Source organism: Chelonoidis abingdonii, chromosome 9 (assembly GCF_003597395.2).
Source record: "Chelonoidis abingdonii isolate Lonesome George chromosome 9, CheloAbing_2.0, whole genome shotgun sequence".
Classification (NCBI taxonomy): Eukaryota; Metazoa; Chordata; order Testudines; family Testudinidae; genus Chelonoidis; species Chelonoidis abingdonii.
In genome coordinates, this window is record NC_133777.1 from 73,794,853 (window position 1) to 73,807,217 (window position 12,365).

Below are 12,365 nucleotides of genomic sequence, written 5' to 3' on the forward strand. Positions count from 1 at the left end.
AGTTCACTGGAAATGATCGCTTTTCATTTTGAATCATTTCATCAAAAAATTGCACCGAGGTTTAGAATGAAATGAAAATGTTTCATTTTGTTTTGAAATTTTTTTATTGGAAAAGAATTCCCGTTTTTGTGACAGAGCATACCAGTAATAATACTCTCACTTTATTCCATTAACCAAAGATGAAACTTCAGGGGAGGTAGGTCAGGGACTCCGTGTTATCCCCATGTGACCAATGGAGAAAAGGATGCAATGTGATGGGTCATTTGCCCTGGGTTTCCCAGTAAGACAGAACTGGGGAGGAAACCAAGGTGTCCTGATTCCTCACTTTCACTAGCTCATACTGCCTCTGCATAGGGAAAGGAGGAAAAAAGAGAAAATACATTAAAAGGAGTGAGGAAAATACATTTTGCCTTTGCAATATCTTTCGCCATTCCAGACACTCAGACTATTAGGAAAGTCGGGTGCTGGTCCCTGACAGAGACTGGATCCTAGCTGGGTCAATAGTCTGATCCATGTGACTGCTCTTATGTGCAAGTGTCAAAACGTTTGCAAGTAACTTCTATGTCCTGCTTAAATTTTTGTAGGTGGATGGGTACATTATTATTTAAAAACCTAGGGCTTACAGTAGACAAGAATCTGGATATGAGTCAACAGTGTGCCCTTGTTGCCAAGAAGGCTAATGGCATTTTGGGCTGTATAAGAAGGAGCCTTACCAGCAGATCGAGGGACATGATCATTCCCCTCTATTCGACATTGGTGAGGCTTCATCTGGTGTACTGCGTCCAGTTTTGGGCCCCACACTACAAGAAGGATATAGAAAAGTTGGAAAGAGTCCAGCAGAGGGCAACAAAAATGATTAAGGGGCTGGAGCACATGACTTATGAGGAGAGGCTGAGGGAACTGGGATTGTTTAGTCTGCAGAAGAGAAGAATGAGAGGAGATTTGATAGCTGATTTCAACTACCTAAAAAAGAGTTCCAAAGAGGATGGATCTAGACTGTTCTCAGTGGTACCTGATGACAGAACAAGGAGTGATGCTCTCAAGTTGCAGTGGAGGAGGTTTAGATTGGATATTAGGAAAAACTTTTTCACTAGGAGGGCGGAGAAGCACTGGAACGGGTTACCTGGGGAAGTGGTGGAATCTCCTTCCTTAGAGGTTTTTAAAGTCACGCTTGACAAAGCCCTTGCTGGGATGATTTAGTTGGTGCTGGTCCTGCTTTGAGCAGGGGGTTGGACTAGATGACCTCCTGAGGTCCCTTCCAACGCTGATATTCTACAATTCTGTGAAAAAGCAGAATCCGTTGTTCATGGCCTATGTCATTCCTTTGCCACCAGAGGGTGATACAAACCAACCAATCCTCTCCTCTGTTTTCCTAACTACTTGGCTAGATAACAAACCTGGGGCTTCTCCCCTTTTGTAGAAACTTTTCTCTGCCTTGTTCAGAGGCCTTTGCCTATGTCTCCACTCCACCACATCCCAACAGGCTCTATCAGCGTCTCTCATCTTGCTTCAGGGATGTTGTCCCCTTTGGGAACGTGCTGTGCTTCTGTGACATCGCAACACGTCACAGCACCATAAATATGGAATTTTGTACATCCCATGAGGCTGCCTTGCAGGGCTTGGAACAGACCTATGAAAATTGGCTCAAAGATGTGGAGCAGCCACTGTGTCTTGCTCATGCACAAGGGGCATGTACAAATTCATCTGAAAACCAAACACTCACTGGCTTTCTTTGTGCTGCTTGCCCACCTGTAAATATAACTTACTGGGCAGTGCCGCTGGCTGCCCAGCCTCCCTGCCAGGGGGCTCCTTGTTCAGACATAGAGTGGGCCCATTTAATCCATTGATTTCAATGGAGTTAAACCAGTGATGAATTTGTCCCTATAATAATAATACCTAGCTCTTTCATCAGTAGATCTCAAAGCACTTTGCAAAGGAGGTCAGTAGCATCAGCCCCCATTTTACAGATGGGGAAACTGAGGCATGGAGAGGGGGAAGTGGCTTGTCCAGGGTCACCCAGCAGGCGAGTGGAAGAATCAGGAATTAGAACCTAGGTTACCTGAGTCCCAGTTCAGTGCTCTGCCCACTAAGCCATACAGATGATCACATTTACTGCTGAACAATAAAATCAAATATGGCCTGTTCCTAGTACCACTATGGCACTGCTGACGAGGGCACTGGACCATGAGCTTTGAGAAACCCAGAGGGATGGTATGGTTCAGTTGATTATTAGGGGCATAGAGAGCTCTCTAGATCTGGCCTGGGTGGTTGGTGAGGGCCTGTTGTTGTCAGCTGAGGGTTGTTCGGAGGTCTGCTCTATGGAAACCAAACTGGAGGCCTGAGTCTATTTTCAGATGGATGAGGGTGTCCGCATCCCAGCTGGACCTGCAGTCTCAGCACAGTGGCCAGGAAATGAATGTTCCAGGAGACTGAACTGCACTCGTATCCCAAGGCCAGGGCTCAGGCATGGTGACAGAGCAGTGAGGGGGAGAGATTGTGGCTACACTGCCCATACTGTACCTGTCTGGGGAGTATACAGAAGGCCTGGCTGTCAATCTGACACCATTCCCAGAAGCTGAAGAAATGCATCTCGGCAGAGGGAAATAATGGACACAAATTCAATCCCTCAAAAATGAAAATATTTTCGAGCTATACAGTATTTTCCCCTGGGACTGAAGAGTCTCCTTCCCTCTCCACTTGAGAGACAACTTGATTACTTCACTTCAGATACAGCTTTTCAGATTGACTATAACACAAGACACACAGAGGAGATTGTTATTCGAGCAGCACACACGCGCAAACTCCCACCAAGAATGAGCTCCAAAGAGCTGAGACACACATTGGCCTTGCTTTCCCAGGGGATCTCCTCAGTCAGAAGGTTTCCGTTGTGGTTTCCGTCTGAAAGACAATTACTCATCTACCACAGATTTTATCTCCCTCCCTCCCCTAATGACTCTTAAGATTTACAGATGGGCTTTTTTGTGTGTGCTAATTGATTGCTGGGGGTGGTGGGGGTTACAGACTGGGATCCCAGACATCCCGTCCTGGTCTAGTAATCTCATCCAGGAAACGGGTTGCAGTCATGGCCTTCAGTGAAGCTGGACCTATTACTGGCTTGGAATAACAGCGGAAACTGAGGAGTGAGGCAAAAAAGCTCCCATACATGCTCAGTAGAGAATGCCCATCGTTCCCCTGCACTCCGCTGGACGGCCACGCTAATCACATTCAGCGTGAGAGTCAGGCATGGGGTGGTCTCATACGCTCGCCAGAGCAAGAAACTCCCCCGGGAGACTGTCCCACCAAGGCACCTACGGATGTGGATGGCTGAGAGGCCTGCTCAGAGTAAGGCATTCCAGGGGCTCAGAAGTTACTTGGTGATGTCCAGCCCAGCCTTACTAATGCACAGAGGCATCTGGGAGACCTGATGCCAGGTACTGAATTTGGGCAGTGAATGAGTGAGCAAATGGCAAAGGGGAGCAAGGCCGACGCATCACTACATGTGCTTTGTTTATCCATTTAATTATGATTTGTTACGAGAGCACCTAGGGGCCCCACCAGAGATGAGCCCTATTGTGCTGGGCTGTACAAAGAGAGTGAGAGCCATTCCCTGCCATGAAGCGCTTACACTCTAAACAGACAAACAGATAATAAATGGGAGGGGAAACAGAGCCACGAGGAGATGAAGTGATTTGGCCAAGATCCCTCAGTAGGTCAGCGATAGAGCCTCAGAAACAGTACCCAGATTTCCTGAGTCTCAGCCCAGAGCTCTATCCATAGGACTGTGCTGCCTCTCATCTTTTACCAATTGCCCTTCAATTTTCATTGCTCATGATGGTACCTAGATTTACAGATTTTTTTTTAAGGCCAGAAGGGACCATTGTGATCATCATCAACACAGGCCAGAGAACTTCCCTCAAAATAATTCCCAGAGCAGATCTTTTAGAAAAAACATCCAATCTTGATTTAAAAATTGTCAGTGATGGAGAATCCACCATGCCCCTTGGTAAATTGTCCCAATGATTAATTACTGTCACCATTAAAAATGTACGCCTTATTTCCAGTCTGAATTTGTCTAGCTTCAACTTGCAGCCACTGGATCATGTTAGACCTTTCTCTGCTTGTAATACAGGAACTGATTGAACCAACTGCTCGGGAAGTCTTTTGCTGAAAGGTGGGGACCAAACAATTGCAGTGTGGATAACAGTGCATGCAGTGGAGTGGGGTTCACAGCCCGGTCACAATGACAGGCAGGAGCAGCGGAATTGGGGGGCAGAGAGGGATAGAACCCCCACAATGGAAATGTTGGAGGACTGTTGTGTGAACCCTCTCCAACGTTTTTCACCCCCACAATATCTCACTGATGTGAGAGGGGGACCCGGCCATGTTTCTACCTCTGCATGCATGTGTTGTGAGGGTGGGACCAGGAGGAGGGCCTGGAGCAACCATCTTGGCACACAAGACCAGGCTGGCTGCTGGGGAGTAGGTAGAGTCAGCACTTCTCTCCTTGACCTGCAGCCACCAGGATTCTTGTGGAGACATCTGGCTTGAGGGAGGAATGGGAGCATGGGTGCCGGCTGCTGGGGAGGGGTGGCGGACAGGGGACCAGAACCTGGCCAGGGGGGGATTGGCATGCAGGGTGCCAGAGGGGAAGCACAGAGTGCTGGGCACCATCTGCAAAGGAACTGCCATAGGAATGGCAATAGGAACGGTCTTCCCAGCCTGGAGCCAGCCCCTCTCCTCCCCTCCTTTCCCCCCACAGCCGAGACTCTCCCTTCTATCCCTCTGCTCCCCCATTCACAGTAAGCCACCGCACCAGCAACAAGTCTCTTCATTCGAGGAGTGATGGGGTAACTTTTGGGAATGCAAAAGAGGAGGGGAGGTTCCTTCCCAGTTGCCTTTCTTGGTGTTTCCTTTCTTTTCGGTCACGTGGGGGAATGACGTCCCCCTTGTGTCCCTCCGAGACTTGGCATCCATCACTTTGTACCTCCTGTGCCAGACGCACGTGTCATAAACAGATAGCTAAGGGTTAATGTTTCTTTCACCTGTAAAGGGTTAACAAAGGGAACCAAACACCTGACCAGAGGACCAATCAGGAAACCGGATTTTTCAAAGCGATGGAGGGAAGGATTGGGTCTGGGTCTTTGTCCGGACTCTCAGCTTATGAGAGGGATCTTTTCTATTTCATGTTCTAATCTTCAGTTTCAAGTGTAAGTACAAAGGTAGAAAAACTAATAGGCTGTTTTTGGGGGTTGTTATTACTGTGTTGTTGTGCATGGAACGTCAATTGTCATCTCTGTTTTGGAAAGAAGGGTTTTTCATATTTTTCTTTAGAAGTAATTGACCTGTATAGTAATGATGCAGAGGATTGTTATATGTGTTATTCTTTTTTTTATATAAAGTTTTTTTTAAGCTATTGTTGGAGTTTTTATATCTCTTGGGTAGGCTAAGTAACGAAGGGGAGGGAAATTCTCTTATGTGTTAGACTACGGAGGGTGAATCCTCTGCAGCACATGGATAGGTGGGAGGGAGTAAGCTAAGAGGGAAGAATAAATCTTTTCTGTTTCTGTCTTTTGGTTGTCTCTTTGGGAAAGAGGAGACATGCTTTCTGTAATTGGATTTTAAGAGGTTGCATCAGGTACCTCATGTGTTAGCCCAGAGAGGGAATTCTTGTGGGAGAGAGAGGGGGAAGGGAAGTGGGTTATTTCCCTTTGTTGTAGACTCAGGGCATCTGAGTCTTGGGGGTTCCCCAGGGAAGGTTTTGGGGAGACCAGAGTGAGCCAAAACACTGGAATTTTTGGATGGTGGCAGCAATATCAGATCTAAGCTGGTAATTAAGCTTAGAGGGTTTCATGCAGTCACTCAGATTTCTGGACACTAAGGTCCAGATTTGGGAATTATGCTTATGATAGCACGTGAAATCTGAAAGTGAACATGAGCCTGCAATGAGAAAACTGCTGAGTGGGGAGCTTGTTTCCTGTGCATTTGTGCAGCAGCTACAAATAACAGTAGTGTGAGCAGGGGTGTGTAATTGGGGAGGAATGAGTGATCTTGGGGCAGTGTCATGGAGCAGATAGCTGTTCGGATCCTGTTGCTACTGACAGATAACGGTCATTTCGGCTTGCTGTTTCCAGTCTGCAAGCTTGTGTCACACAGAAAAGCCAAGGGGCCTTTCTGAGTTTCAGAAGCATTCAGCCCTAAAACGTGTGATCCAGATCCTGGCATCCCTCTTCATCAGTAATAATATTAACTCACAGTTCTATGACCTACAGGTCCCAATCAGGATCAAGATCCTATTCTGCTAGGTATTGTACAATCCAAGGTGCCAGGTTCCTTGCCCCAAGCAGTTTCTCTCTGTGTCTGTTTTATACCTAGCTTGCTACTCAGTGGGGATACCCTGGGGTTGACTTTAGCCCTCTGGGTCTTTAACCCTTTGTGTCTCTCTCACTCCATTAGAATCACTGATGTGTGGCTTTGCCATTGCAGGTAAACTAGATATCACCCCCGATGACCCTCGGTGGATCGGCGCATGGTGGGCAGGCTTCTTGCTGTGTGGTGCCTTACTTTTCTTCTCGTCCCTCTTGATGTTTGGATTCCCGCAGTCCCTGTCCCCCAGGGTGGAGCACGCGGTGGAGAGCGAGCAAGCCATGCTCCCCGAACGGGACTACGAGCGGCCCAAGCCAAGCAATGGGGTCCTGCGGCACTCGCTCGAAGGGGAGGACAGTGCCTCCTGCCTCCAGCAGCTGAGAGGTGACAAACTCCCCTGTAACTCATTGCAGTTCTACAGCAGGTTCATCGTTGGTTAGATTCACAATTTGGCTCTGATTTTGGCTACCCCACCTGCCTCCCTCCCCCACCCCCACCCCCGAAAACCCCTGTCGGAGTTTCTCTCCCTCGCTTTTACTTATCCGTGATAGTGCACTTATCTTAATGGGAGGCACTGTTCCACTTGAAAGGCTTTGGTTTAAGCTACAAGATGGGGCAATCCAGAGTAAGCCACTGGGGTTCATCAAAAATGGGGCTAAGGAAGGGAGGGGAGAGAATGGAGGGAATAAACCAGCAGATGCTAGAAGTTCTCCAAGACAGTTGAGTTTCTATTCTCAGGAACGTCACTATCTTGTAGCTTGGCTCTGCCTGCGGCTCGCACAGCGGGGATGGGCAGAAAGCAAGTATGGCTGATTCAAAGAGATTTGGAGCTGCCTTTTGATGGTGCCATGGCAGAGCCAACGGAATCCCATGCTCCTGAGTGTAAAACAGCAAACGTTGGGCACCAATAGAGCAAAATACAAGAATGCAGAAGGGGTTTAGAAGGGAGCCTTTAGAAAGGGCAAGGCCAGAGAACAGACTAGAGTATCAACAGTACCCTTGCTAGGGCATACAACAGCCAACACGTGTCAGAATAGAATAACCTGGGCCAGCCCCTCAGCTGGTTGAAATCAGAATAGCTCCAAGGAGGTCACGTGACACCAGCTGAGGTGTGTGTGTGTGTGTGTGTGTGTGTACACACTATGGACGTGTAGTATTACATAATTCTTTAGGTGAGAGGGCAGCTCTGCTAAGGCATCTGGTCACCTCCCACTTGCTGTCATCACAGCAGAGAGTTGGTTTCCTTATCCCTTAAAGCTTCCTGATAAACAAGGGCCAAACCACGTAATCCTGTGCAACCCTTACTGACTTCATTGGGACGTGCGTGGTGCAAATGAGGGGAGGGGAGTAAGGAACTTGGCCAGATTTTGAATAGAGAAAGCTTTGAGTAATGGATGTTGTTGCTCCTTAGGAGAAGATCAGTTGTGATCAGAAAATTTCAAAAAATTGAGCAAAAAAGGGGGAAAAAAATTCAAAAATTTGCTGTCATCCAGTCCTTCAAGCTGCAAGGATTTGGAAATGGAATGTTCCATAGGTGGAGATTGGCTGTTCAACCAGCCAGTCCCTTCTGCCAGTGGACACATTTGTTCCATCCATGCAGATAATTCCATGGCTGTCAGCACTATAGCATCTGAATGTCCGTATTTGGATCTAAGCATTGTATTTATGTGACGGACAGCAGAAGTTCAGACCAATTGAGTCATTGCTCAATTTCAGACGTTGGTGTATTGTAACATGTAACACAATTTATCTGCTGCACCAAGTGGAAGGAATTCTGCTCAAGCATGGGTGTGGAGCAGACCGCATTATTGAGTTATTTGTTGAATGACTGCCTTGCAGCATAGGTACTGTGTATGCTCTAGGGGCTTATGCGTCACCCAGTTACACCAGACAGTGTTTATATCCCTAGAAATGCACTCCAGAAGAGGGTTATTGTGTTCTGATTGGTTAGTATTACAACAGAAAGCAGACAGAGACAAACCATTCCACTGAAGTTGATGGCTCAGACCAGGAATAAATCTGGCTGTGTGTATGTTTGAGAGGAGATGCTTCTTGCAAACAACAGCAAAGTATAATTAGGGGTGTTTGGAAGGGAATATTACATACTTTCAAACGCCATTGAAACTTTTTGTTTCAGATGGTGGAGGAAGTAAACCACAGGACAGCCATTTAGGCTTGATTCTGACTAACAGGGAGGAATTGGTTGCAAATCTGAAGATTGAAGTCAATTTAACTGACAGAGATCATGAAATGATAGGTGTCAAGATTCTAAGAAAGGAGAAGGGAGAGCAGCAGAATAAAGATAACAGACTTCAAAAAAGCAGACATTCACGATCTCAGAGAACTCCTAGGTAAGGTCCCATGGGAAAAAAACGTGAGGGAAAAACGAGTTCAAGAGAGCTGGCAGTTTCTCAGAGACAATATTAAAGACACAACAGCAAACTGTCCTGATGCAAAGGAAAGCTCAGAAGAATAGTAAGAGGCCAATATGGCTCCATGAGCAGCTCTTTAATTACCTGAAAATAAAAAAAGAATCCTACAAAAAGTGCAAACATGGACAAATTGCTAAGGATGAGTACAAAAGAAGAGTGCAGACCTGTAGAGAGAAAATCAAAAAGACCAAGTGAAAAAATGAGTTATACAGAGCAAGAGGTATAAAAGGCAACAAGAGAAATACAAAGGAAAGTTCCCGACTTAGCAAAGGAGGAGAGCTAGTTATGGATGACATCGAGAAGGCAAAGGTGTTTAATGCCTATTTTGCTTCAGTCTTCACTACAAAGGTCAATTATGACCAGATACCTAACACAGTTAATATGAACAAAAAACAGGAAGGAACACAAGGGAAATAGGGAAAGAACAGCTTAAAGGATATTTAAATAATTTAAATGTATTTGAGTTGCCAGGGACTGATGAAATTCACTCTAGGGTACTTGAGGAACTAGCTGAAACTAGCTATTAGTGATTATCTTTGAGAACTCAGGGAAGGCAGGTGAGGACCCAGATGACTGGAGAAGGACAAGTTAGCATATATATTTAAAATGGGGGGAAAACAGGACCCAGGGAATTATAGACCAATCAGTCTAACTTTGATATCTGGAAAGATACTAGAACAAATGATTAAGCAATCTGTTTGTAAGCACCTCGAGGACAATAGGGTTATAAAGACTAGCCAGCATGGACTGGTCATGAACAAATCATGCCAAACCAACCTAATTTCCTCCTTTGACATGGTTATTGGCCTAGTGGATGGGGGGAGGGAGGAAATATAGATGAACTGTATCATAATTATAGTAGGCTTTTGACACAGTCCCACATGACATTCTCATAAGGAAACTAGGGAAATGAAATTACTGTAAGGTGAGTGCAAAACTGTTGAAAAAACATGTTCAAAGAGGACTTTGCTGGGAGGATGAATCTAGTGGGTTCCCACAGGCTACTCTCTTGGATCTAGTCAATATTTTCATTAAAGACTTGGATAATGGAGTAGCAAGTCTGCTGATAAAATTGCTGATGACACCAAGCTAGGAGGGCTGCAGGCACAGAATTAGAATTGTGAATTATCTGGACAAATTGGAGAATGGATCTGAAATCATAAAATGAAATTCAAGAAAGACAGGTGCAAAGTTCTACACTTAGGAAGGAAAAATCAAATGTACAACTACAAAATGGGGAACCACTGTCTAGATGGTGGTACTGCTGAAATGAACAGCAGAAAGCAACAAAAAACTAAAAGGTTTAGAAAACCTGATCTCAGGAAATGTTTGGGGAAAAAAACCCTGAACATGTTTAGTCTTGAGAAATAAAGACTGAGGTGGGACCTGATAACAGTCTTCAAATATGTCAAGGGCTGGTATAAAGAGAATGGTGATCAATTGTTCTCCATGTCCACTAAAAGTAGGACTAGAAGCAATCAGCTTATTCTGTAGCAAGGGAGATTTAGGTTAGATATTAAGAAAAACTGTCTAACTATAAGCACTGGAATAGACTCCAAGAGCGGCTGTGGATTTCTCATCATTGGAGATTTTTAAGAACAGGTTGGGCAAACTCCTGTCACAGGTGGTCTAGGGTATACTTGGTCCTGTCTCAGTGCAGGAGGCTGGATTAGATGACCTCCTGAAGTCCCTTCCAGCCCTGTATTTCTACGATTCTATGAAATCCATTGGACTAGAATTAGTTTTGGGAATGTTAAGCAGCTGGCATTTATTTTGTTGAAAAATAAGTGCCATCCCTTCTAAGTAGGGGCCATTGATATACATGGCCTAGTATGTGTGTGTGCATTTTTGTCTTTGGGTGCATGGGGTTGTGATATTTATGTATTTGTGCAACTGAGTTGGGGAGGATGGGTGTGTATGTCCATGTGTGTCTGGTTGCATGGGGTAGTGTGTGTGGATTTGTGTGGATGTGCATCTCTGTGCTCAGGAAGATTGCGCGCGTGTGTGTATTTATGTAATATGTCTTTGGGTAGGTGTGGGGGTTGTTTGTGAATATGTGTCCAGTTGCATGGGGTTCTGTGTACATATTTCTGTAGGAAGGTTGTGTGTGTGTGTTTGTGCATGTGCATTTCTGTCGATGGATGGGGTTTTGTATGTGTTGTCTCTCTCCAGAGGGGCTTGTGTGTTTGTGGTATGGACAAATGTTGTCTGTCTGGGGGAGTTGTGTGTGTGTGTGTTGTATAAAAAGGGTGAATTTCAGGGCTCAATGGAAGCTTCTTTTGGATGCTTTTCCCCAGTCCATTCCATTCCTTGCTCCCTTAAGAAGTGAGTGGACACTGAGGAGCCATGTTACTTTGAGATAGATGTTTCCAGCGGTGTGCTTCATGTCAGACACCAGCATGCTTTAGTCAGGAGTGTAGAAGGAAGTTCTGAGGCCTAGCAAGCTTTGTTGGGAGACTGTAAGATGTAGGAGTTGGCTGAAACTTCTGGTTCTCTGCAAATCTTAGTGCACAGAAGGGCTGTGACTCTCATATAAAAGCAAGCAGCTCAAAGCCTTGGAAATGCCCTTCACTTCTCTGCCAAGGTGTAAACAGGAGGGAGGGACTGACCTGTCTGAGGCAGCGGCATCTCGCCCCAGGGATATTTTCATGCTGGGATGAGACACGCCCTTCAGAGGAGTATAAAACCTGAAACGAAAGCTATGCCTTTGCACATCAGAAGTGGCAGTCAAAGGCAGCAGAGTTGCCTCGCCATCACGCTGCCTGCACAGCTGCTCCTAGCACAGCTTTCTCCGGTCTCTGATGGTGGAACAGCATCACGTCTGAGCAGGCCTCAAGGAAGGAAACCGTGATGCCCGCTCCGCCCCTCCAACTTCAATGGGAGCTGTGCCATCTGGTTTAACCAGCATTTCTGGGCAGGTGATAAGAGGATGATCAGGAACTGCTGGAGGCTCATCTGGTTCCAGAGCTAACTAGGTTAATTGTCCCATGGCTTCTGAACGGACACAATTGGTCATTACTTGTGTGGGTTATACCTGTTCCCTGAAGAACCTAGCAGTGGCTTGGGTACTCGAGTCATGTCATTTCATGCCTTAACTTATATATTTGATCCATGGTTCCAGAAGTAAAAAACTCAAAATTATGCTTCATCATCAAATCCCGTTTCTTGAACGGAGCTGTGCCCTGGCCAGCCTAGGGGAGTGACCCAGGAACTCTGCTTCCACTCACAACGTGGGAAGGATGAAACTCTGTGTATAGGGCTATTAGAGACTGCTCTGGGGTTCTGGTTCTAGTGGAAAAGAAATTACATCCTGGGTGGGCCACGGAGTGGATTCCTTCATGGGTTTCTATCTATCTATGGTTCTTCTACGGCCCCTCCTTACTGCAGGGTCTGAACATCTCATAGTCTCTATCCTTACAGCCCTGCTCTGAGGTAGGGCAATGGTGTTCTGCCTATTTTGTTGGTAGGGAACGGAGAGATTGAAGTGCTTTGTCCCAGGTCAGTCAGGAAGTCTGGGGTGGAACAGGGAACTGAACACCAGTTAACGAGCACCTAATCGCAGGCCCATCC

General features: G+C 46.1%; 2 protein-coding genes across 3 annotated transcripts in view; both read left to right on the top strand.

Moving 5' to 3' along the window:
- Positions 1 to 12,365, top strand: part of SV2B (synaptic vesicle glycoprotein 2B) — a 769,788-nt gene that overhangs the window by 474,287 nt on the left and 283,136 nt on the right. The gene's annotated exons all lie outside the window — the stretch shown is intronic.
- Positions 1 to 12,365, top strand: part of SLCO3A1 (solute carrier organic anion transporter family member 3A1) — a 214,690-nt gene that overhangs the window by 159,644 nt on the left and 42,681 nt on the right. Inside the window, exon 4 of one of the 2 annotated variants that reach the window (XM_032783005.2) lies at positions 6,484 to 6,747. The exons of the other annotated variant lie outside the window; for it this stretch is intronic. Coding sequence (XP_032638896.1) covers positions 6,484 to 6,747 — 264 coding nt within the window. The remainder of the gene's footprint in view (positions 1 to 6,483; positions 6,748 to 12,365) is intronic. 2 annotated transcript variants of the gene reach the window in all.